Source organism: Sturnira hondurensis, unplaced genomic scaffold (assembly GCF_014824575.4).
Source record: "Sturnira hondurensis isolate 20B ecotype Veracruz unplaced genomic scaffold, ASM1482457v3 Scaffold0018728, whole genome shotgun sequence".
NCBI lineage: Eukaryota > Metazoa > Chordata > Mammalia > Chiroptera > Phyllostomidae > Sturnira > Sturnira hondurensis.
This window is the reverse complement of record NW_028091359.1, coordinates 16,872,702-16,894,330: the sequence shown is the minus strand read 5'-3', so window position 1 is coordinate 16,894,330 and position 21,629 is coordinate 16,872,702. Positions and strand designations below refer to the sequence as shown.

General features: G+C 47.3%; 2 protein-coding genes across 2 annotated transcripts in view; both read left to right on the top strand.

Moving 5' to 3' along the window:
• Positions 1-14,849, top strand: part of PHF12 (PHD finger protein 12) — a 43,278-nt gene extending 28,429 nt beyond the window's left edge. The window contains exons 5-15 of the mRNA XM_037069922.1: positions 1,055-1,175; positions 2,311-2,443; positions 4,160-4,324; positions 6,959-7,117; positions 7,726-8,521; positions 9,880-10,005; positions 10,676-10,819; positions 11,736-11,834; positions 12,447-12,529; positions 13,086-13,224; positions 13,584-14,849. Of these exons, the coding sequence (XP_036925817.1) occupies positions 1,055-1,175; positions 2,311-2,443; positions 4,160-4,324; positions 6,959-7,117; positions 7,726-8,521; positions 9,880-10,005; positions 10,676-10,819; positions 11,736-11,834; positions 12,447-12,529; positions 13,086-13,224; positions 13,584-13,918 (2,300 nt within the window). The 3' untranslated portion in view covers positions 13,919-14,849. The remainder of the gene's footprint in view (positions 1-1,054; positions 1,176-2,310; positions 2,444-4,159; positions 4,325-6,958; positions 7,118-7,725; positions 8,522-9,879; positions 10,006-10,675; positions 10,820-11,735; positions 11,835-12,446; positions 12,530-13,085; positions 13,225-13,583) is intronic.
• Positions 14,850-17,010: 2,161 nt separating this feature from the next.
• DHRS13 (dehydrogenase/reductase 13) lies at positions 17,011-21,627 on the top strand. Its single transcript, XM_037069930.1, has 5 exons — positions 17,011-17,317; positions 17,407-17,525; positions 18,654-18,777; positions 18,965-19,276; positions 20,569-21,627. The coding sequence occupies exons 1-5, from the start codon at positions 17,191-17,193 to the stop codon at positions 20,904-20,906; spliced, it is 1,020 nt and encodes a 339-aa protein (XP_036925825.1). The 5' UTR covers positions 17,011-17,190; the 3' UTR covers positions 20,907-21,627.
• Positions 21,628-21,629: the final 2 nt, after the last annotated feature.

The window sequence follows — 21,629 nt, the reverse complement described above, 5'->3', positions numbered from 1 at the left end:
TGCACCTTCCTACCCCTCGTGGATAAACCACTGTTTTGTTCTTCTGTGTCTCCTTCTAGAGTTTCTTTGTGCTTATATAAGCAAATAGAGATACATGCTCATTATTTCCCCCTTAAATGGTGTACTTGGTGTACCTTGCTCTTTTTTTTTTTTTGGTCACAATGTCCTATAGATAGAGATCTTTTCAAATTAATGTAGACATTCTTCTTCACTTTTTGCTTAGAAGTCACATATATAGTTATATTCATTATATAGATGTACCATAATTTATTTATTTTTTTAATTAAAAGAAATTTTTAAATTTCTGATTTTTCTCATTTTTTATTAGAAAAATTCTGATTTTTTTAAATAAAATCAGACATTCTGATTTTCTCTGATCTTTACTTCTAAAGATAGTGCTCCAACAAATAACTCTGTCATTGTACACACATGTGATTGTGTGTCTGTAGGATAAATTCTTAATATTAGAATTGTTGGGTCAAAACTATAATTTACAGTTTTGATAAATATTACCAAATTATCCTTTTAAAAAAATCAAATTATGACTTCTGCTTGATACCATGAAGCTTCTAGATCTTATTTTGTTCTTCCAGAGAAAGTGAAATTGCAGGCTTGAGAAACCCGCAATTGAAACTGGCCTGTAGGATATATATGGGATTAAAGCTTTTCTGATTTCTGTTAAAATTCAGTGAAATTGTAGCTTTTTCCTCAGCCACTTCTATAGAATAGGCTTTTTGACCTATTTATATCTCTTAGGTTGCCAGTATCTAACTTAGGCTTCTGGCCATTTTATGGCCTTTTGTAAAAACATTTAAATATGTTTCTGCCCCAGAACTAGTAACTTCTGATCAAAGTTCTGACTTATGTCTCAGTCTCCCTTCTAATTCTTTTTCTCACTTGAAACCAGCCCAGGGGGCCTCGGAAAGAGAACCATCTCTAGGCCATAATACCTGCTTTCACTAAGATCTCTTTCTTTCACTTACTACTGTTTCCATATCTCAGGCTAGGAACTCAGCACCTAGAGAAAGTTTAGCACCATCAACTTCTCTTCTAGGTTCTAGCAAGAGAAGAAGAAAGGAGGAAACCACAGGGAAAAATGTTAAGAAGACACAGCATGAGTTAGATCACAATGGTCTCGTGCCCTTACCAGTCAAAGTCTGCTTCACGTGTAACAGGTATTTTTCTTCTATGCTAAAGGGCTCTTCCTCATATTCAGCAAATGGTATTTTTCTTCTGTCCCTCCCCTCTTTCAAACCACGTGAGTTATTTCCTGAAGAACCACAGAGGAGTTGGACTTAAACTGAAGTGTGAGATATTTAGACTAGCTATCAGGAAGAATTCTGGCCAGCAGAGACACAAGTCCCTAGAAACAGCAAATAATTGTTAAAGTACTAAAGGTGAGTTTTAAAGTAGTGCAGGTATGCATGGTGGCTCCTATGCATCAGACTGGATGACTGTGAAAAGCCTCTGTGCCAGCCTGTGAACCAAAAGCCTCTAGCCAGTTGTAGCTTCGTGGAACACTGGTTTTCTTCAAATAAGATCTCCTCAGTCTCCTTAGACACCAGCTGCTTCATTTACTTAAGATAGACTTGTTTAAATGTGATAGAAGGGCAAGATAGCAGGAGAAAAAATATGAAAAAGAAATATTCAACAGCAAAAGCTCTAGAGGACTAGAACAGCAGAACTCCAAGCGAGGCCCAAACTGTGGCTCCAATGCATCTTGAGGACCCAAGGAATATCATAGTTAAAAATTATAATTGGCATTTGCTTAAGCCCCCTCCCTCTAATTATACTTACATGAATACATTTTAAAAATCCCAGCACAGCTCTCTGGCTGTCAGTTTTTCTGGGTGCTTCATGCAGAACAAAATTTTTTTTGCTGTGGTAGGTTTTAGAAAGGTTGCTTTGTGTGTGTGTGTGTGTGTGTGTGTGTGTGTGCGTAAAAATTTTTTTTAATGAACCAGTTGCTTTTTTTTTTTTAAGGACTAGAAATATCAGAGTAGGTTGGCTGTCTGCACAGTGGGTACTGTGCATTGATCAGTCATATTCTAGCAGCCACTTTAGCTGTACTCCAAGTAAACATTTACTTCCTGACAAGTCAGAGCCCTCTTAGAAGAGAGAATAATGGAGAACCTGTGTTAGCCCCCAACTTCATCCATCTTCCTAATCGTTAATGTAACTGAATCACTGGGCGGGGGGGAGGATGTGGGAGAACATTGTTAGGATTGAGGAGGGGAGGTTGTTCCACAGTACAGTTGGTTTGAATTCTCCCATCTTGCCACAGAAATGGCCTACATCTCTTTTTTGCAGGAGTTGTCGCGTGGCCCCTCTCATCCAGTGTGACTATTGTCCCCTCCTGTTCCACATGGACTGCCTCGAGCCACCACTCACTGCCATGCCCCTGGGCAGATGGATGTGTCCGAATCACATCGAACATGTGGTGGTAAGAACAGCAGTGTCCCTTCCGTCCTCTTTGGGCACAGCTGGAGCATGGACTCATTCAGTAGAAACCACAGTAAGGTCAGCTTTGTGCAAGAATTCACTATAATCTCTCAGATGCTGGTTTCTGAAGACCATCCTACTCAGTTTCAATTATTTTGACATGTCTCAGCTATGCATTTTGCCCCTTCTCACAATGCCTTGTTTTAGCTGCACAAGGAGACTTGGTTGTTTATGAATAGTTTCTTCCACAGTGAATTAAGCAGTTGATGTTACAGCCCTAAAACAGGATATATTAGATCCAACCTTAGGGAAATACATGCTCTCATGGTAGTTGCTTCCGTTTTTTCCTGCCCCTTGTTTTTAGAGAGAACAAACTAACAAAATTCTAAAATATTTATTTTTGTATTCCAGGAATTAGCTAATTGCTCAGTAACTTTGGAAAAACTGACATGGTTGTAGTGGTACTCCAGACAGTCAACCCATTTATTGAACACCTGATTTGTCCTAGGTACCAAATGAGGTTCTTTTCCCCTTCTCTTACTTTAATTCTTTACAATCACCTTGTCATAACACTTAAAGGTGTTGAGTAAGTTAAGTTGAGTGAACAGTATGAAGGTATTATTTCCCAGGAGTCTTGGGTACACTTTCCAGACCACTTCCTAGGTCTAGAACAGAACTGTCATTTACCTCCAAAGGAGGTTTAAGACCTTGGGCACTTAAAATAGTCACTCACAAGACTGAACAGGGGAGGGCTTAAGGAGGAGCAGCTCCCTTATAAGAACAGCCTTTCCAAATTTAAAAAAAAAAAAAGTTACTACATAAGACATTATCTATCAAATAGTGACAACTGTGGAATGCCTGTTGCTCTCAGTGTGACAGTGTATTCCCCACTTTACACTGAGAAGAACTTCAGTTACAGGCCTACACACGTGGAAGAAAATAGTTGCTTTGCCCTCTTCTTTTGACTAATGCTCCTCAGAAAGGTTTATCTAGGGGTAAGCTTCTCTCTGAGGCTCAGTGTGAATACCTTGTTTTGCCTCCTACTGAACCAGAAAAAAAGAACCATGGGCACTTTACCCAAATATGAGTCATAAAGAACACCTTTCCAGCAGATGAGAAGTTAATTGGGTAATTTATTATTATTGGCCTTTTAGAGCAGTCCAAGGTTTTTTGTTTTGCCTCCTATAGAACAAGACTATGATGTCCAGATGGGTTCCCTCGTGCTCCCCAGCACCATGGGAAAGGAATAGGGCAGGGCACACAGGAGTCTGGTCTGTCCCAACTGTCAGGCAGACTCCTGTATAGACAGCAGTCCTGCTTCCTCTGGGAGAGTTTCTTGCTGGGAATGGAGTCTGGGTCTCTTAGGGGCCAAGCTTGCCTCTCCTCAGAAACCTGTACTCTGTTAGGACACAATAACAAAGGGCAGTCCGAGCTGGACAGAAGACTGTCAGAGACTGAATCTGGAAGGGTATTTCTTGGCTAATTCCCTATTTCCCACCACCCCCACCCCCACCCGCCTTGAGCCTCTCAGGGGATGGGAACATACCAGTTTTCCCTTGTACTCAGTAGGGCTGAGGGAGAAAGTCTCATGCACATTCTCAGCCCTCTAACAGGAGTGTTGACAGAAAACCTCATTTGGTCCATTAAACCTAGAGAATAGTTGGAAGAGGGATGCCTTTTGAGATTCACTTAAAGGATGTTTCTGCTTTGTCCCCAGCTGAACCAGAAGAATATGACACTGAGTAATCGGTGCCAGGTGTTTGACCGTTTTCAGGACACCATTTCGCAGCATGTCGTCAAGGTGGACTTCCTGAACCGAATTCACAAGAAGCACCCTCCTAACCGACGCGTGCTCCAATCGGTCAAAAGAAGAAGCTTGAAGGTGAGTCACATCCTGGTCCAAGAGAGTGGATTCTGATTGCTTTCATGGGATAGACAGAGGGTCATGGTCCCACTTTTACAGATAGGGAGACTGAAGCCCCTGAGACTTGTCTGTGGGGGCTTCAGTCTCAGCAAGTAATGAATGTGACAGTACTTTTTTTTTTTTTAAGATCCTGCGTATGCCCCACCCCACCCCCGCAGAGGGGAACGGAGGGATGGAGGGAATCAATCAGTTGAATCAATCAGTTGCTCCTTGCATGCCCTCAACCAGGGACCTGGCCTACAACCCAGGTGTATGCCCTGACCTGGAATTGAACCAGTGATTTTTTGCTTTGCAAGAAGATGCCCAACCCACTGAGCCAGTCAGGGCATGACTGTATGTTTTAATACTTGAGGAGGATGGTCAGGATTATGGGTGCCAGACCCCAAAGTAGGCCTTCAAACTGCAAGTCTCTAGCTCTCCTGAGGATAAACGCCCTTTAGCCCCTTCCACCTAATTCAGATGTGCTCTGCTATTACTGCCCCTTGCCTGGCACTCATGCCGTGTGTTCCTGTTAGATGACCCCTTTCCCAGAGCTGTCTGGTGAGGTGAAGGTGGGGTGTTTAAGCAGAAGAAGTTAGGAGCTCTCCCAACTGAGGAACTTAGGAGGAAAATGTCTATAAAGGAAAAGTTAAATCTATTTTTCCAGGCTCCTGTTAATATATTACCAATACATTTTATGTACTTGACAGTTGCTAAAGTGTGTCCAGAGAATTTGGCACAATTTTTCTATAAACCATTCAATCCCCTCATTATATCTAGAGAGCCCAACACTATAAACCTATGTATAAACTGGATTTTTCTCTTGAAATAATCTCATAGACTGTCCTCAGTGCCAGTAGAAACCAGCAGTTTTGAAATGTGACCACTTGGTGGCAGCCATATTTTAAAATCACACCACTCCCATCACTTTCACTGAGTGTCACCACCAGCAAGATGTTAACTGTTGAAAATTGGATAACAAACTCTTAACTCTGTAAATATTTATACATCAGTGGAAACACCAGTTTCCCAAAATTAAGGTGTTTCAGTTGATGGTAGGGTATATTAGAGGTGGTGTGCCTCATACCTTAATTAAACAAATCTAAAATAAATCTAGTCTTACAATTCACCATGTAGATATGCAGAGAGCCTGGCTGCTGAAATGAATGGGCCTGGAGGCCTTAATAAAATTCTGTCATTTTATGATGCTTCCTTTTAGTATATGTGATGCCAAAAGTGAGCACATGATACTTCCTTTTAAAATGCTTCCCAATTCTTGAAGAAAATCCAAGGGTAAAAATTGCCTGAAAAGTATGTTGAACTTGTGCAGTTTGAGAGTGAAATAAGGTCCGGGAACCATTCATTTTCAATTCTTTTTCCCTTATCCTCCCTAAGGACCTGGTCACCAAATATCTTGGTTCTCCAAATGTTTTCCAGATTTTCATCTCTACCTTGTATGCTGCTCCCCTACCCTATTTCCCCTTGGTCTGCCTAGAAGTTTTGTTTGTTTTTTAAATTTATTTATTTTTTAGAGAGAGGGGAAGGGAGGGAGAAAGAGGGAGAGAAACATCTCACTGCCTCTCACACGCCCCGCACTGGAGACCTGGCCTGCAACCCAGGCATGTGCCCTGAGTGGGAATTGAACTGGCAACCTATGAGTTTGCAGGCCAGCACTCAATCCACTGAGCACTTGAGCCATTGCTGCCTAGAAGTTTTTTCTTAACTTCAAGTCTCAGCTCAAATACTGCCTTTCTATAAAATCTCTAATTCAAAGCTCCTGTCCCCAGAGAAAGATAAGCACTCTTCTCCATGTTTTTGTAGCTACTTAGACATGCCTTTATTCTAGGATCCATTACAGTCATTGTAATTTTTCTGTTTATCTCCCCTACTAGACTGTGAGCTCCTTGAGAGCAAGACATAAGTGTTATCTCTGGAGATCTAGGACTCGGCACAATGCTCAGACTCAGGAGTGCTCAATAAATGTTGGTTGAATGTATGAGTGATTCTTTGCTTGTTTGGCTCTTTCATTCTTAGGTGGTATGATTAAGAGTGTGTCTTCTCTCTATGCATCAAAGAGGTGTTCAGTTGTTTCATGAGTCATGAGTGAATAGTTGAAGAAAACTGACTTCGATTGAGTGATTATCTGGAGCCATTATGCTGAGCATTCCTACATGAATGTGATGTCATTTAATGTTTTATCTTCCACATATTGTTTAGTCACTATTCAAATTTGACCCTAAGTAATAAGAGGCTAGAGTACTACTCTGGAGCCCTGTTTGGTATCAATCTTCCACTTTTAGACCAAAGCAGAGACAGAATGCAATAATTTCTGGCTTCTTCAAGGCCTTAGACCTTAATGAGGAAAAGTGGAGGCCATGCCTGCTGTGGCCAGTTCTGTGCCTTCTCAGGCTAGTGTGTATATGTGTCTGGCAAAGAGTTGATGGCACAGAGCACTTGCAGCCCACTGAGCCACCTTGTCCTCAGTGAAACCCAGAGTGGATGATAGTCTCTTGGACGTTAGCACCAAGGACAGGAGATGATTGTCAGAGCAGAATCAACTGGCCTTGTTGGCACTACCTTCCTCTCCTTCCTCCTTCTATCTGTCCTAAACAGGTTCCTGATGCTATAAAATCTCAGTACCAGTTTCCACCCCCACTCATTGCACCTGCGGCCATTCGGGATGGGGAGCTGATCTGCAATGGGATCCCTGAGGAATCACAGATGCACCTTTTGAACTCTGAGCACTTAGCCACCCAGGCAGAGCAGCAAGAGGTGAGTGAAGGCAGGGCTGGGATTCCAAATCTAATCTTCCATCTCTCTGCATCTATTATTGGAAGTAGCCTCATTCCCAGCCCTATCTTCTACAACCTGCTTCCCCGGCCCCCCACATATAACCCCCCAAGAGTTGAATATTTCAGGGAGAACCTCTGGCTCAGATCTTGAGGCGAGTAAGAGAACTACAGAGTCAACCAGTCTGCTCTCTCCATCAGTCTGCCAGTGCGCTATGAGATGGGCAAAACTGTCTTATAGAAAGAGCTCAGTAGACCTGTAGAGAGGCTAGGTGATAGTGCTGGACGCACAGCCAGTGCTTAGGGTACTTGCTGAATATTGGTCACAAGGTGAGCCTTAGGGGCAGAGCCAGAACGGGAATCCCAAGCTCTGCTGACCAGGGTGTTGTCTGCTGAGTATACCAACAAGTCTTGCTTGGGAATGGAAATGGAATCCTATCAGGAGTCAAGCACACCCTTTCTGGGCATTCGCGATGGGACCTCGGAAACAGTATTTATCAGCTCTGCTGTAGCCCTGGCCGCTGTGACAGGAAAGGACCAGCGCCTCCCAGGCCTCTTACCCTCCTCTCCTCTCCTCTCCTTCCATTACAGTGGCTCTGTAGTGTTGTTGCGCTCCAGTGCAGCATATTGAAACATTTATCTGCTAAGCAGATGCCTTCGCATTGGGACTCTGAACAGACAGAGAAGGCTGATATTAAGCCTGTTATTGTGACTGACAGCTCAATCACCACCTCCCTGCAAACAGCTGACAAGGCACCTACACCTTCCCACTATCCCTTGTCCTGCCCCTCAGGGATTAGCACCCAGAATTCCCTGAGCTGCTCTCCACCCCACCAACCCCCAGCGCTAGAGGACATCAGCTGCAGTTCTTGTGCGGAAAAATCCAAGAAAACCCCCTGTGGGACTGCCAACGGGCCAATGAACACAGAGGTGAAAGCCAATGGCCCACACCTCTACAGCAGCCCCACTGATTCCACGGACCCCCGGCGACTTCCAGGCGCCAACACCCCCCTACCAGGCCTCTCACACCGACAAGGCTGGCCCCGGCCCCTCACACCACCAGCGGCTGGGGGGCTTCAGAACCACACCGTCGGCATCATTGTGAAGACAGAGAATGCCACTGGTCCCAGCTCTTGTCCCCAGAGGAGTTTGGTTCCTGTCCCAAGCCTGCCCCCTTCCATTCCCAGCTCTTGTGCCAGCATCGAGAACACCAGCACTTTGCAAAGAAAGACTGTCCAATCACAAATAGGACCTCCATTGACAGATTCAAGGCCACTGGGCTCACCCCCAAATGCCACCCGGGTGCTTACTCCCCCCCAAGCAGCAGGAGATGGTATCTTGGCCACAGGAGCCAACCAACGATTCTGCTCACCAGCGCCATCATCAGGTGAGTGCTGCTCAGCCTTAGGGTGATTTGGAGTAATTTTACGCTCTCCGTAGCAAATAAGACTTAAGCTTCAAAGAAAAAAAACACATGTTTCTGAATATTTTAGAGCAGGGGTATCAAACTGATTGTCACCGGGACCACATCACCCATGAGATTGCCTTCAAAGGGCTGAATAATTTTAGGAATGTATAAATGTAACTACTCCTTAACAGTTAAGTGAGAGCTCAGCACTGGTGCTGGGTAGAAACAAGGTGGAGGGCTAGATTCAGCCCGCAGGCCTTGTGTTTGTCACCTGTGCTTTAGAGGATTTGGATCTCAATATTATTTGCCCCCCCCACCCCCTTTCTGTGATAGAAGAAAAAGCACATGTTAACTTGTCTTCATTTTATCAGTGGGACTGCTTAGGCTGAAAGCTTAAGTGAAAGGTGATCTACCAAGTCAGTGGCAGGCTTGGAACTAAAGCCTGGGTCTCCTGATTCCACCTTTCCACATCTTCCAAGCCTAGTCTTCTGCCTGTTTTGTTCCATCACCCTAGAGGAAGGCAGCATGTGCTCCAGAACCACTGTGGTCAGCCTGAAGCTCTGGGTAATGGCCACAGTGTTTCATGATCATACCAGAGATCTAATCAGGATTCTCGGAGCCAGGCTATTTGAAAGAATCTCCATGTCAGGGAAAGCAGGGCTCGAAAGCAGTACTACCTTTTGAATAGCTACAGAGTGGGATGCCCTCAGAGGTAATTCTGGCCCAAAAGCTTGCCCTTTGGCCATGTGCCAAAAAAGAGTCCTCTATATCATACATGGCCTAGTGTGGACCTCTCTCAGCTATTTCCAGTCAGCACTTGGGACCTTGAACCAGGTTTCAGATGCTGTTGAAACCCTCTATAGTCTCTCCTGTCTTAGAAACGAGGTGACTGACTTCTCTGCATGGGCTCCCCCAGTCCCAGGATGGCCCTTCCCCTCCAGCTTTTCCCATCTCTATTTATCTCTTAATACCAGTCTGGGTCAAACTTCAGTAGTCAGGAACTGTAGGGGCAGGCACCACTCACTCGAATGAGTAGAGGCAGCAGGGAAGTAGTCATGGCCCAGAGAATGAAGCTGCCCCACCACGTTCTCCAGAGCAGTGGACTTCACTGGATCTCAGTGCACTGGAGACTCCTGCATGCCTGGGTACATAGTTGTTCCATCTGCCCTTCCTCACCACACGTTTTTAGCTCTAGGAGTTCCAGAGCCTGTGGGGTGAGAATCAAGAAGGGAACATCACCTTGGGTCCGAAATCCAGACCTGTCTCGGCAGTGAGGGATTGGACTGGTGGGTTTCCTTCAGGCAACGTAAGTAACAGTCTTCCTGCTCCGTCCCCAGATGGCAAGGTCAGCCCCGGCACGTTATCCATAGGAAGCGCTTTAACCGTACCCTCTTTCCCAGCCAACTCTACTGCCATGGTGGACCTCACCAACTCACTTCGAGCATATATGGACATCAATGGAGGTGAGTGAGTGAGCTGCTGCTATACCACCAGCTGCTGTGGTGAAGGTGCTATACCCTCGCAGCATTTAGCTCATTTCAAAAAGGGACAGAAGGCATCCCTGACCTCAGAGGGCTGGGGAAGGAAATGGTGTAGGAAAGAAAGTTCCTTCTCCTATCTTTGCCTTAATGCATATACACATAATCAAAGATGAAGGGAGAACAAAGCCAAGCTGACCAATGAGAAGAGAAGAAAATCACCATAGGCAGATCACCTGGACTTGAAGAATAAAACCAGGAGGAATCTCACTCCCAAAATCAAGGATAACCAGGGTAGACTCCATCTTTGTAAGCAGAGGATAAGTAGAAATCAAGCCCCCATATGAGACATCCAGGCCCTCCCCGCACACAGGCAAGTAGTTTACCTTGCTCTACCTTTCTGGGAAATGTCACCTAAAATCCAGCTTCCAAACTGGAAGCACCTGCATAGGCTGCACTGGGGCCTGTCTCACTGCAAATGGCTAGTGAGATGCCCAGCCCAACATTCTCATACCACTTCATACATTGTGCTATTTGAGAAAAAGCACTTGGCTGTACTTTAGAAATGCTGAACTATTTGCTCTGTGACCCTAGCCTACTTCTGCATCCCATTTCCTCCTCAGTTGCTTTTTTAATCTTTCTCTTTGATTAATAGAAATCGAGATAAATATGCTGGACGAGAAGCTGATCAAGTTTCTGGCCTTGCAGAGAATACATCAGCTTTTCCCCTCCCGGGTCCAGACTTCACCGGGCAGTGTCGGGGCACATCCGCTGGCTTCTGGAGGGCACCACGTAGAAGGTGCGCATGCATAACTGCCACCACACCGTACCATCAGATCTCTCTGTGTTAATGGCCATCTCCCTTCATGGAGATCTCAGCTTTCAGTACTTTGATCCTGTTTCTTCTCTCAGAAAATAGGAATCAGGTGGCACCCACAGCTTTCAGCTCGAGACTCCAGGAAGTCCGCGGTAACCTACTTTCATATGTCAACTTTGAGACACAAAAAGCAGCTACGAGTGCCCTTTGGTATATGTAGTGCTTTCTGTTCAATTGTTTTCAAATATTCAAGTTAGAAGGTTTCCCAAAAGTTCAGAAACAGAGTAACGGGCTACCCTCCTGGAAGTTCTTCGCAAGAGGTTGACTCTGCTTAGGTTATCCCTTTGAGCATTAGCTGTTAAGAGTGTGGTCTCCAGACCAGCAGCATCAGCACCAACTGAGAACTTACTAGAAATGCAGATCTCAAGCCTCATCTCAGACATACAAAATTATAATCTGCATTCTAACAAGATCTTTGGGCAATCTATGTGCACCTTAAAGTTGAAAAACATCGATCTGTGTTTTGTTTTTTAGCACAGCCACCCAGCTAATACATCCCTGACAAATCAACCAGCATCAAGAACTTAAAAGTACTGTCATCCTTAAATTCTATGACCATTGTCAAAGCTCTGGTCCCTCTTATCCCATGTGGGAAATGCTATGGGATTTCCTCAGTGAGGAAATGCTATGGGTGGGGTGAGAGAGAGCCTCACCCTGAAGCAGCCAAGTCGGGTGTGAGTTTGAAAAAATTACTCATACAGTGAGATTATATTTTTTTCAGGTCGTAACCCAAAGGTCCATGTTCTCCTTAATGTTTGAGCCACAAGTTCTGTTGGCTTGTGTTTGACTGCCAGGTTCTGAGTTTCTAAATGATCCTGTCTCTGTGCTTGTCTTGTAGTACAAAGGAAGGAGGTACAAGCCCGAGCTGTGTTCTACCCACTCTTAGGGTTGGGAGGAGCTGTGAACATGTGCTATCGAACCCTCTACATCGGGACAGGTGAGCCAGCGGAAGAGGTACTAAGTCTACTCAGCCCTAGAGACTACCTACCCTCTTACCCTCAGAGGCTGTAAAGGAGACTAGCAGCTGCTTGTCTTCAGTGTCTAAGGCCCTTTTGCTTTGTGTCTAATGTGGCATCAGGAGAGTTCAAAGCTCTGCTGCTACTCAGTAAGGCTTTTAAAACACTGCAAGAAACTACCCAGGAAAGAACAAATGCTTTATCCCTGGAGGTCTTTGAAAAAGTTATGGGGCTCACACACCTGAGCTTTAGTTAGCCCTCTCTCTTGTACAAGGGACAGTCAGGAATTAGCCCTTAGCCTAGACATTTCCCTTACTTTCAGGTGATATCCCTTCCTCTTCAGTAGCTCACTGTTACCCTATGAACAGCAGCTGCATGTGCTAAAGCAGATCAGCTCATGGCAACAACTATTCTTTAGCGAGAAGGTGGAAAAGACATCCATATTAGTTCAAATATACAAGGCGGGGGGGCCTGAACTATCTGTCCCTCAAGGTCTCCTAGTGCCTGCCTAGAGGCTAACCTTCCCTCCCCTGCACATACCCCTTACAATCCGTTCTCCGCCCACCTTTTCCTCTATTCCTGCCACCTTGCAGGAGCTGACATGGACGTGTGCCTTACAAACTATGGTCACTGTAATTACGTGTCCGGGAAACACGCCTGCATATTCTATGATGAGGTGAGGGGTGTTGATGGGGCGGGAGGGAGCTCTTCCAACCTCAGACTGCTCACAGGCGCTGGGTTTTTGTTCAGTGCCCTGGGTGAGGGGGAAGAGAGTTGAGGATCTTTTCTTCCCTCCCTGTCATCGAGGGAGGAGGAGTGTCTTGGTGTGAAAAGGGCATTCTGCTATGGCTACCTGCTCCCCAGGAGCAGAGCTGCCGTATCTCGAGGTTGATCACAGGCTCAGGGGGGCGGGAGGGGGGCGGCTAAAGCAGGGAAGGGGAACAGCATAGAAGGAAGCCAGGCCCTCAGTGCAATCCTCTGAGTTTCATCATCCCATATGCCAGTGTTGAAGAGACAGAATAAAGGAGTTGGAGGGGGTACTAACAAGGAGGGCTACCATGAGGAGGTGAATCTTGAGCCCTATTCAAACATACAGAGAAGGGAGACACAGTTGGGGAAGAAAGAGAGCTCCCCAGGTAGAGCAGCACAGCTTTCTCCATATGTCCTCTCTCCCCTTAGCCTCAGGCCCCACGCAGCAGACCACACATCTTATCTTCCCTCCTCCTCCTCAGAATACCAAACATTATGAGCTGTTAAACTACAGTGAGCATGGGACAACGGTGGACAATGTGCTGTATTCATGTGACTTCTCTGAGAAGACCCCGCCAACACCCCCAAGCAGTATTGTTGCCAAAGTGCAGAGTGTCATCAGTAAGTTGGAGTAGAGGATTCTGGCTACAGAGCTTTCCATTTTGAGGCACATTTTCTAAGGCTTTGGTCAGGGTGGCTCTGGCTTGCTGCTAGTGATGTGCTGTCTCTTGCCTTCCTGGTCCTGTTGGCCAGGTTCTTACTCCTGGGTCCAGGGGAGGCCATGGAGAACCAAGTGCTATGCATCCACTTATGTGTACACACCTATTTGGGGACTTCAGACTCCACCAGTCTTTGTGAGCATCTCTCACCCCAGTTATGCAGCACTTAAAATGGGGAGGGGCAGAGACCCATCTGGCAAACAGCGCAGATGGTTGGGCTGCTCACTATTCCTCTCCAGTGACCATCCTTTTTGTTCCCAGGGCGCCACCGGCACCAGAAACAGAGTGAAGAGCCAAGTGAGGAGGCAGCCATGATGAGTTCCCAGGCCCAGGGGCCACAGCGAAGACCCTGCAACTGCAAAGCCAGCAGCTCAAGCTTGATTGGGGGCAGTGGGGCCGGCTGGGAAGGCACAGCCTTACTGCACCACGGCAGCTACATCAAGCTGGGGTGTCTGCAGTTTGTCTTTAGTATCACTGAGTTTGCGACCAAACAGCCCAAAGGTGATGCCAGCCTGCTGCAAGATGGGGTCTTGGCAGAGAAGCTCTCTCTCAAGCCCCACCAGGGCCCTGTGCTGCGCTCCAACTCCGTTCCCTAGGACTGGCGGCCACCCCATCACCCGCCTGTCCACCCAACCCAAGACTCCTGCAATGCAAAAATGTACAAAAACCAAGCCCGGGTTTTTTTCTATACTCCACCAGAAACCCTTCAACTACAATCTTTGCATGATATGAAGAAAACCTTTTGACTGTTTTTTTAAAAATCCTTTTTCTTTTCTCAAGTTCTAGGGGGCATTTGCACATATATTTGTACTCAACATTTCACGGGAAAGCGGCAGACCTGAGCTGAGGAACAGTGTGGGCAGGGAGGGGAAGGCCAATGGTCTGGACACTTCCTCCAACACAAAACCATTCCCCACCCACCTGCTCCCTCCCCCTCGCCCGCCGTTGTAAAATAATCAGAAACTTGTTCTATTTTGTGGCAGTGACAATAGTTTTATATTAAAAGAAAAAATACAGTTTTCATACAGCAAAATCTATACAATATCATTGTTTTATTTAATATAAAGATCGCTACCCACCCTTCTTCCATGGTTCCCACCCTTCAAGTTATTTTCCCTTTCGGCAGCGGTTGCACTACAGGTAGCTACTGTGTATTATGGACAAATGAGAAATGAATCCTTTTTCTGGCTGTCCATCTATTTTATTTCAAATAAGGAAAAGTGTATTTGGATTTTGTGTAAATACATCTAGTGATGACATTTTTTCAATGTTTTTAAAAACTGTGTACAGTACTACATGTGGTAGAGCGTTTTCTTCAAATTGTCTATTGTAGCAAAAATGTTTTTGTCGTAAACCTGTTGTGTCTCCTTTTTTTGTTCTCTTGCCACTTCTCTCCTCTTCCCACCCCTGGTTTCCTCCTCTTCTCCCACCCCACAACTAGTACCGATGTACATAGTAATTGTAATGTTTTAGACTTTACAGAAACTTTCCTGTATTCTGTATATAAAAAAACAAAAATACTTCAAATTATGTTTTCTGCCTGTCTGTCCTACCTGTCATCACCCTTGAAAGGGACTGCTCCCCAAGGTCTTGGTCCCAGTCTCATTGAACAAGTCACACGCCCCAAGGGAAGTCAGGAGAGGAGGTGTTGGAGAAAAGTAAGTCTAAGGTGGGTGGGTGGGAGTGGGAGGGTAAAGATGCCTCCGCTCAGGGGAGCTGCCAGTATGGCTTTGCAGGTGACTCAAGGGGGGTTCAGAGGCCATGAGCATTTGACATGATCAGAGTCCACAAGATTCCAAGGGTGTGCAAGCCCCCACTCCTATTGGCTCCAAAATGAAGACATTAAAATGATCTGGCGTGAGATCTCTGCATTCCGGTCTAGAAGCTTTAACTGAGGCTCTGGGGCTGCCTTTGGTTCCAGTTATTTGCTATTCTATTTTAGTCTTATATTCTGAGGAAAGTCGCGCCACCTCGTTTTGTCCTTTCTATGTCGGCCTTAACTGGGCCTGGAGCAATTCATTTATTCAAGTACCACTTGACCCTCCTCTGCGTCTGGCCCTTCCTAGGACTTGGATCTTGTTGACTTGCCATGAGTAGTCAACTAGGCAGATGTGGCCCCTGCCTCCTAGAGCTTAGAATCTAGTGTGGAGCAATTTCTGGACTCAGGTGCCTCTGGGGAATATCATGAAGAAAAGGAAACCCAGTCTTGATAACCAGATGTGCCACAGGTTATGACTTCAATCACTGCTTCCCTACAACAGCCGCTCCTTGAAAGACAAGTCTAGTGCATTACCTTACTTGTAAGGCCCTGGGTGAGCCCTCATTAAACCAAATTCCATCCTTTCCTCCTCAAACGCCTTACGTGAAAAACTACCCTGGAAGTCTTTTCCTGAAGACTACCTCCAACTCATTAGCTAGAGAGCACCTGTCTGCCCATCCAGCATTGCTCAAGTAGGCGGTACCTGTTGCCCTGTCGGGATTTTGCCTTGGGGGTGGAGAATGCATTTGTTTCCTTCACATATTCTGTCCCCAGCCTCATCCCACAGCATCTACCATTGAATCCTGGATCTACAGTGCAGCTAAATAGGGAACTTCCTCAGGAATCTGAGGTCTCTCCCTGTCTTCTACCTATCTGCCTAGCTTTCCCCTTGCCCTTAAGGGCCTCTTAAACTCCCTGCTCCACATTTCCAAGGCTAACCACACTACTGGGCACACGGTAAGTGCTAAACAATGGATACTAAGTTGTCCCAGATCTCCCAGGCAAGGTGGTTGTTTTCTGACAAGTCGCCTGGACAGGAATAACCTTACCCTGGCCTAACTAGCTGTTCCCACCAGTAGTCACTTCTTCCATTGAATGGTGGAGCTTCACCATTTCTACCACCTGTGAGAACCATTCCACAGAATTCCCTCCTGGAAGTCATAAATGTTACATTCTCTTCCTGCTTCCCTTCAGAAGTGGAAGGGGTGAGGAACAGAGGCAAGGAGATATAGACAGCTAAGGAAAGTGAATCCTGACAGCTCTTAACTGATGTTGCCATGCTGAACACACTGCATCATTTCCTTGGACTCTACGGAAAGAATAGGGAAGAATCCTAGAAACAGGATGTGTCATGAGGACAGGAATGGAAGGAGTTGTTTATCGAGGGCACAGTATCCAGCACAGAACTCACTTTCAGACACAAGGGCATTCATGTACACACACCTCTCCAGAAGGGAAGGACACTGCAACACAGACACCCAAAGGACTCACACACCCTTTGTTAGCCCCTCCTGCAAGCCCTTGGCTACAGGGCACCACACAAAGGACAGGTACATTTGATGTTCATTCAAGAACATACAAGCAGAGAGTACGGATACATGCACACACCTGGAGTGGCTCTCAGAGTCATGGACACAAACACAGATTCACACACAGGGTCCAAAGGCACAAGGGATGATTTCAGGGCCCACGGGCACACTATACCAAAAAAACCATTCACACAAACGGTATGTGAATGCATGTACAGACCTAGAAGGCCTGTACAGGGTGCTGGTGCACACATACACGCATCTAGAACAAGTTCACCGAGGCACACACCTAGAGGGCGCTCCCAGGGCCCAAAATGTACACACGCACCTAGGTGTTCACACAAGCACACATCCAGAGGACGCAGACGCACGCCTAGAGGGCGCTAGCGGGGCCCATGCTCACAAGCACGCACGCACACCTCTGTTCTCCCTCCCGCCAGCCTCAACCTCCACCTCAACCTTTCCCAGATCCAGGCGCTCCCAGCATCCTTCCTGGCCTGTGTGCGGTGGGTCTGCATCTGCCCGGCGGCGTTACCAGGGCGGCGCCGGGCTCGGGCGGAAATCCGGAGGCGCGGACAGCATGGAGACTCTGCTGCTGGGCGCCGGGTTGCTGCTGGGCGCCTACGTGCTTATCTACTACAACCTGGTGAAGGCCCCGCGGTGCGGCGGTATCTTGAGCCTGCGGGGCCGCACGGCCGTGGTCACCGGTGAGTGCGGGCGGGCGGGCCGCGGGGAGGCCCGGACGGGGGAGGGGTGGCCCCCATGTCTCAGCTAGGCTCCCGCCTGCCTTCCGCAGGCGCCAACAGCGGCATCGGGAAGATGACGGCGCTGGAACTAGCGCGCCGAGGAGCGCGTGTGGTGCTGGCCTGCAGGAGCCGGGAGCGCGGTGAGGCGGCGGCCTTCGACCTCCGCCAGGTAAGGGATGGCAGGGTCGGATGAGGCGGTGCATGGAGGACAGAGACACCGGGACACAGAGGGCTGAGCAGTGTCTCCGGGGGGTTCAGTCCCTGAGAGTGCGGCTCAGTTCGTTAAGTACGGAAGAGAGATTGCCCTGCCCCACACAGGGAAGGGGCATCAGACGCAAGCTGGGGAACGGACTTCCCTGAAGAAGTTAATTGCTGTTCTAAAGACGTTTAAGGATCGGGAGACGCTACACATTATTGAAAGACAGTAAGGAAGGGAACAACAGTGGGGAAACAGCATACGCAAAATCCCTGAGACAGGAAAGCTAATCTCATTTAAGAAACTGGGAGTGTGATGAGGCTGGAGCAGAGAGTATGGGGGAAAGAAGCAAAACAAAGGGTCCAGGTCCGGGTTCAGGAGGCCCTTATAGACCTCATTGAGGAGCTCGGATTTTATAGGATGGGCAGTGGAGATTCAGTGAAACTCCTCCCTCTGCAGGCTCTGGACTGTCAGAATAGCCTTCTGGAGCCAGCCTTTGATGGCTGTGCTGTGCCTAGGCTGGAGAGGCCAAGAGTGGGGGAAAGGAGACTAGTGAGAAGTCTGTTGTAGATTTTAGAGTAAGGCAGAGGGGACAGTAATAATAATAGCAAGTACCTACATAGTGCTGTGTGACAGGGAATATTCTAAGTATTTTACATATATTAACTCATTTAATCCTCACAACAACTATATGAGATAGGCACAACTATTATGCTTCCCATTTCACAATGAGAGAACTGAGGCTCAGAGAGATTAAGTATCTTGCCCAAGGTCACACTCTAGTAAGAGGCATAGTCAAAATTAAATCCAGAGTCTACCAGGGGTGATGGCTATGAATGCAGCCCAATACAAAATCATAAATTTACTTAAGACACTACAAGATACCATTTATGATTACATGTTGCAATGTATTTAATGTGTGGCCCAAGACAACCCTTCTTCCAGTGTGGCTCAGACACACCAAAAGATTGGACATGTCATTCTAATGCATAGAAACAGATCTTAGTAATAGTAGGAAGTAGACCCTTAGAATTTAGTGCCTGGGGAGAAGAGAGAGGAGAGAGTTGTCTGGTAACAAGCCCAGCCCTTGCTGCTCTACAGGAGAGTGGAAACAATGAGGTCATCTTCATGGCCTTGGACTTGGCCAGTCTGGCCTCCGTGCGGGCCTTTGCTACTGCTTTCCTGAGCTCTGAGCCGCGGCTGGACATCCTCATCCACAATGCCGGTGAGGGGCAGCAGGCCCTGCAGGGGGGCGGTGGGTGGCTAGAGGCAGCCATCCCTTCCAGCCAGGCATTGCTGGGGGCCAGTGGACAAATGGGAAGGATGCCCCCTACCACCATATCACAGATGGGGCCACCAAGGCCAACAGAGATCTCTCCAGAGAAATTGCTCACACCTAGTCCCTGCCCCAGGGATCAGTTCCTGTGGCCGGACCCGTGAGCCCTTTAACCTGCTGCTACGAGTGAACCACATTGGCCCCTTCCTGCTGACACATCTGCTGCTACCCCGGTTGAAGACATGTGCCCCTAGCCGTGTGGTGGTGGTATCCTCAGCTGCCCACCGGCGAGGGCGCCTCGACTTCACACACCTGGACCGCCCTGTAGTGGGCTGGCAGCAGGAGCTGCGAGCATATGCTGATAGTAAGCTGGCCAATGTATTGTTTGCCCGGGAGCTTGCCACTCAGCTTGAGGGCACTGGCGTCACCTGCTATGCAGCTCACCCAGGTGAGTCCTGGCTCGTTGTCTGCTTTGCCTTGCTTTGATTCCCTCTCCCCTATCTTTAACCCATCCTGTGCTCCCAGCAGCCTCTCACTGAGTTACAGTATCTCAGAGCAGGAAGGAAGCATGGTCCAAGCATGACCCTGGAACCAGGCTGTCTTTGTCTGGGTTCTTGTTCTTACACCACAAGCTTGGATGCTGACTAATGGGTAGGGTGTGGCAACAAATAAGGCCCCGGTTCTCACCCCAAGGAATCATCCATATGGCTGAACTGACTATAATATGATGATGATGATAGCTAATGATTATTCATTCAAGAAGCATTTGCTGAGTACCTACTTTGTACCATATATTAATCCCAGTGCTAGGAATATAGCAGTGAATAAAACAAAGATCCTATCCTTGTAACATTTACATTCTAGTTTAGGGGAGAGAGAGACTGCTAATAAAAATGCAGAGTGGCAGGTGGTGATAAAGTGCTATGGAGAAAGATAAAATAGGTTAAGGAGAATATGAAATGACGGGTGCCATTTTATCTATGGTGGTCAAGGAAGACATCTCTGAAAAGGAGACATTTTAATAGAGGCCTAAAGGAAATGAGAGAATGAGCCATGTGGCTTTCTGGGGAGAAGTGTGCAAAGAACAGAGCAAATAGCAAGTACAAAGGCCCCGATGCAGAAGTGTCTAGTGTGCTTAAGAAAGTCCAGGGAGTCTGGTGTAGCTAGAGCAGAGTGAGACCAGGAAAATGACGAGAGATGCAGTATAAAGATGGGTTGGGTCATAAGTCCCACCCCTGCCTTTAGAGAATAGGCTACAGGATAACAAAATCTGCCCTAACCATGTTAACATACTATATTTTAGATAGTCATTGGCTGTGGCTCATCCATAATTATAATAACCACAAGTAATCTTTATCAAGCCTTTATTACACTCCATAGCTCTAATGTCCAAAAGATAGTCTGGTCTACCATATGTGTTAATGAATCTTTTTTGGTTAGACAAAGGAAAAGGATTTGGCTAGAAGATGTAGAGAGACAGAATTGTACCACACAGGGGACACAGCATTAGCAAAATCTGGGAGACAGGGATATACAAGGAGTTTGGATGGAGACAAAAGTGGCTTTCTGCTGAAACAAGTGGGATCACCTTCTGGGGGCCCTGAATATGCCCAGTATATATTACCCTAGTCTCTCTGAAACTAGACTGTCTCCCCAGTCCCTTCTAGCCCTTTTTTCATGGCTCTTACCCTGGGCCCTCACCTACTGTTCTCCCCACTCCTTCCTTTCCCCTGTCCACAGGGCCTGTGAACTCAGAGTTGTTCCTGCGCCACATTCCTGGATGGCTGCGCCCAGTTTTGCGCCCACTGGCGTGGCTGGTGCTCCGGGCACCAGGAGGGGGTGCCCAGACCCCTCTGTACTGCGCTCTGCAGGAGGGCATTGAGCCCCTCAGTGGGAGATACTTTGCCAACTGCCATGTGGAAGAGGTGCCTCCAGCTGCCAGAGACGACCGGGCAGCTCACCGGCTATGGGAGGCCAGCAGAAGGCTGGCAGGGCTTGGGCCAGGGGAGGATGCTGAATCCGATGAAAACTCCCAGCCTGAGGACCTAGGGACACCACCAGAGCAGCCCCCACCCTGAGGATCCTGCAGTTTCTGAACCCTACCCTAGCCCTCAGAGCCCATCAGACTTGTCTAAGGTCACACACTGAATTTGGTTTAAAGCTGAACCTGAGCCCCAAGTTTCCTCACCCCCATGTTGGGATGCTTTCTATAGCACTTGGTGGCCCTTGAAAACTTTAGCTGTGTGCCAGTCCATGGCCATTGAGGAATGTATGATTTTTACCTCTGCGGTTACTTTCTGAGGCTTCAAGGTATGACTGAGACAGCTCTTTTCCTAGTGGAAGGAAATAATGGGTGATTATTTCTTGCTGAGAATGACAGCCAACTTTGAGGGTGTGTATGTGCCACTGTGAAATATGCCACCCTTCATATTTCTAGGCCCCATGCTCAGTGATGCTGATCAACTCTGGATGAAGGCCTGGGAATTGGTAATTTGATGTACTGCTAACACTGAGAATTACTAAACTGGGTCCTTTGCAACCATGTAGTTAGGTAGTTAAATTATCCCTGTTTACAGAAACGGTTAGGTAGCAGTGAGGGACTCACCCAAGGTCTCACAGCGAAGATGTGGACCCCAGCAGGCCGGCTCCTGGGCCAGCTGCTGAAAGATGGGTGCTGGGAGGTGAGGCAGGGTAGGGCGGTTGTCATCGAGGCTACCCAGATGGATGCCTTTTGCGGAGCTCTAGGACTGGGCCCCACGATCCCGACCCGCGTGAAATAAAGCGCGTCGATTGCAGAGGCC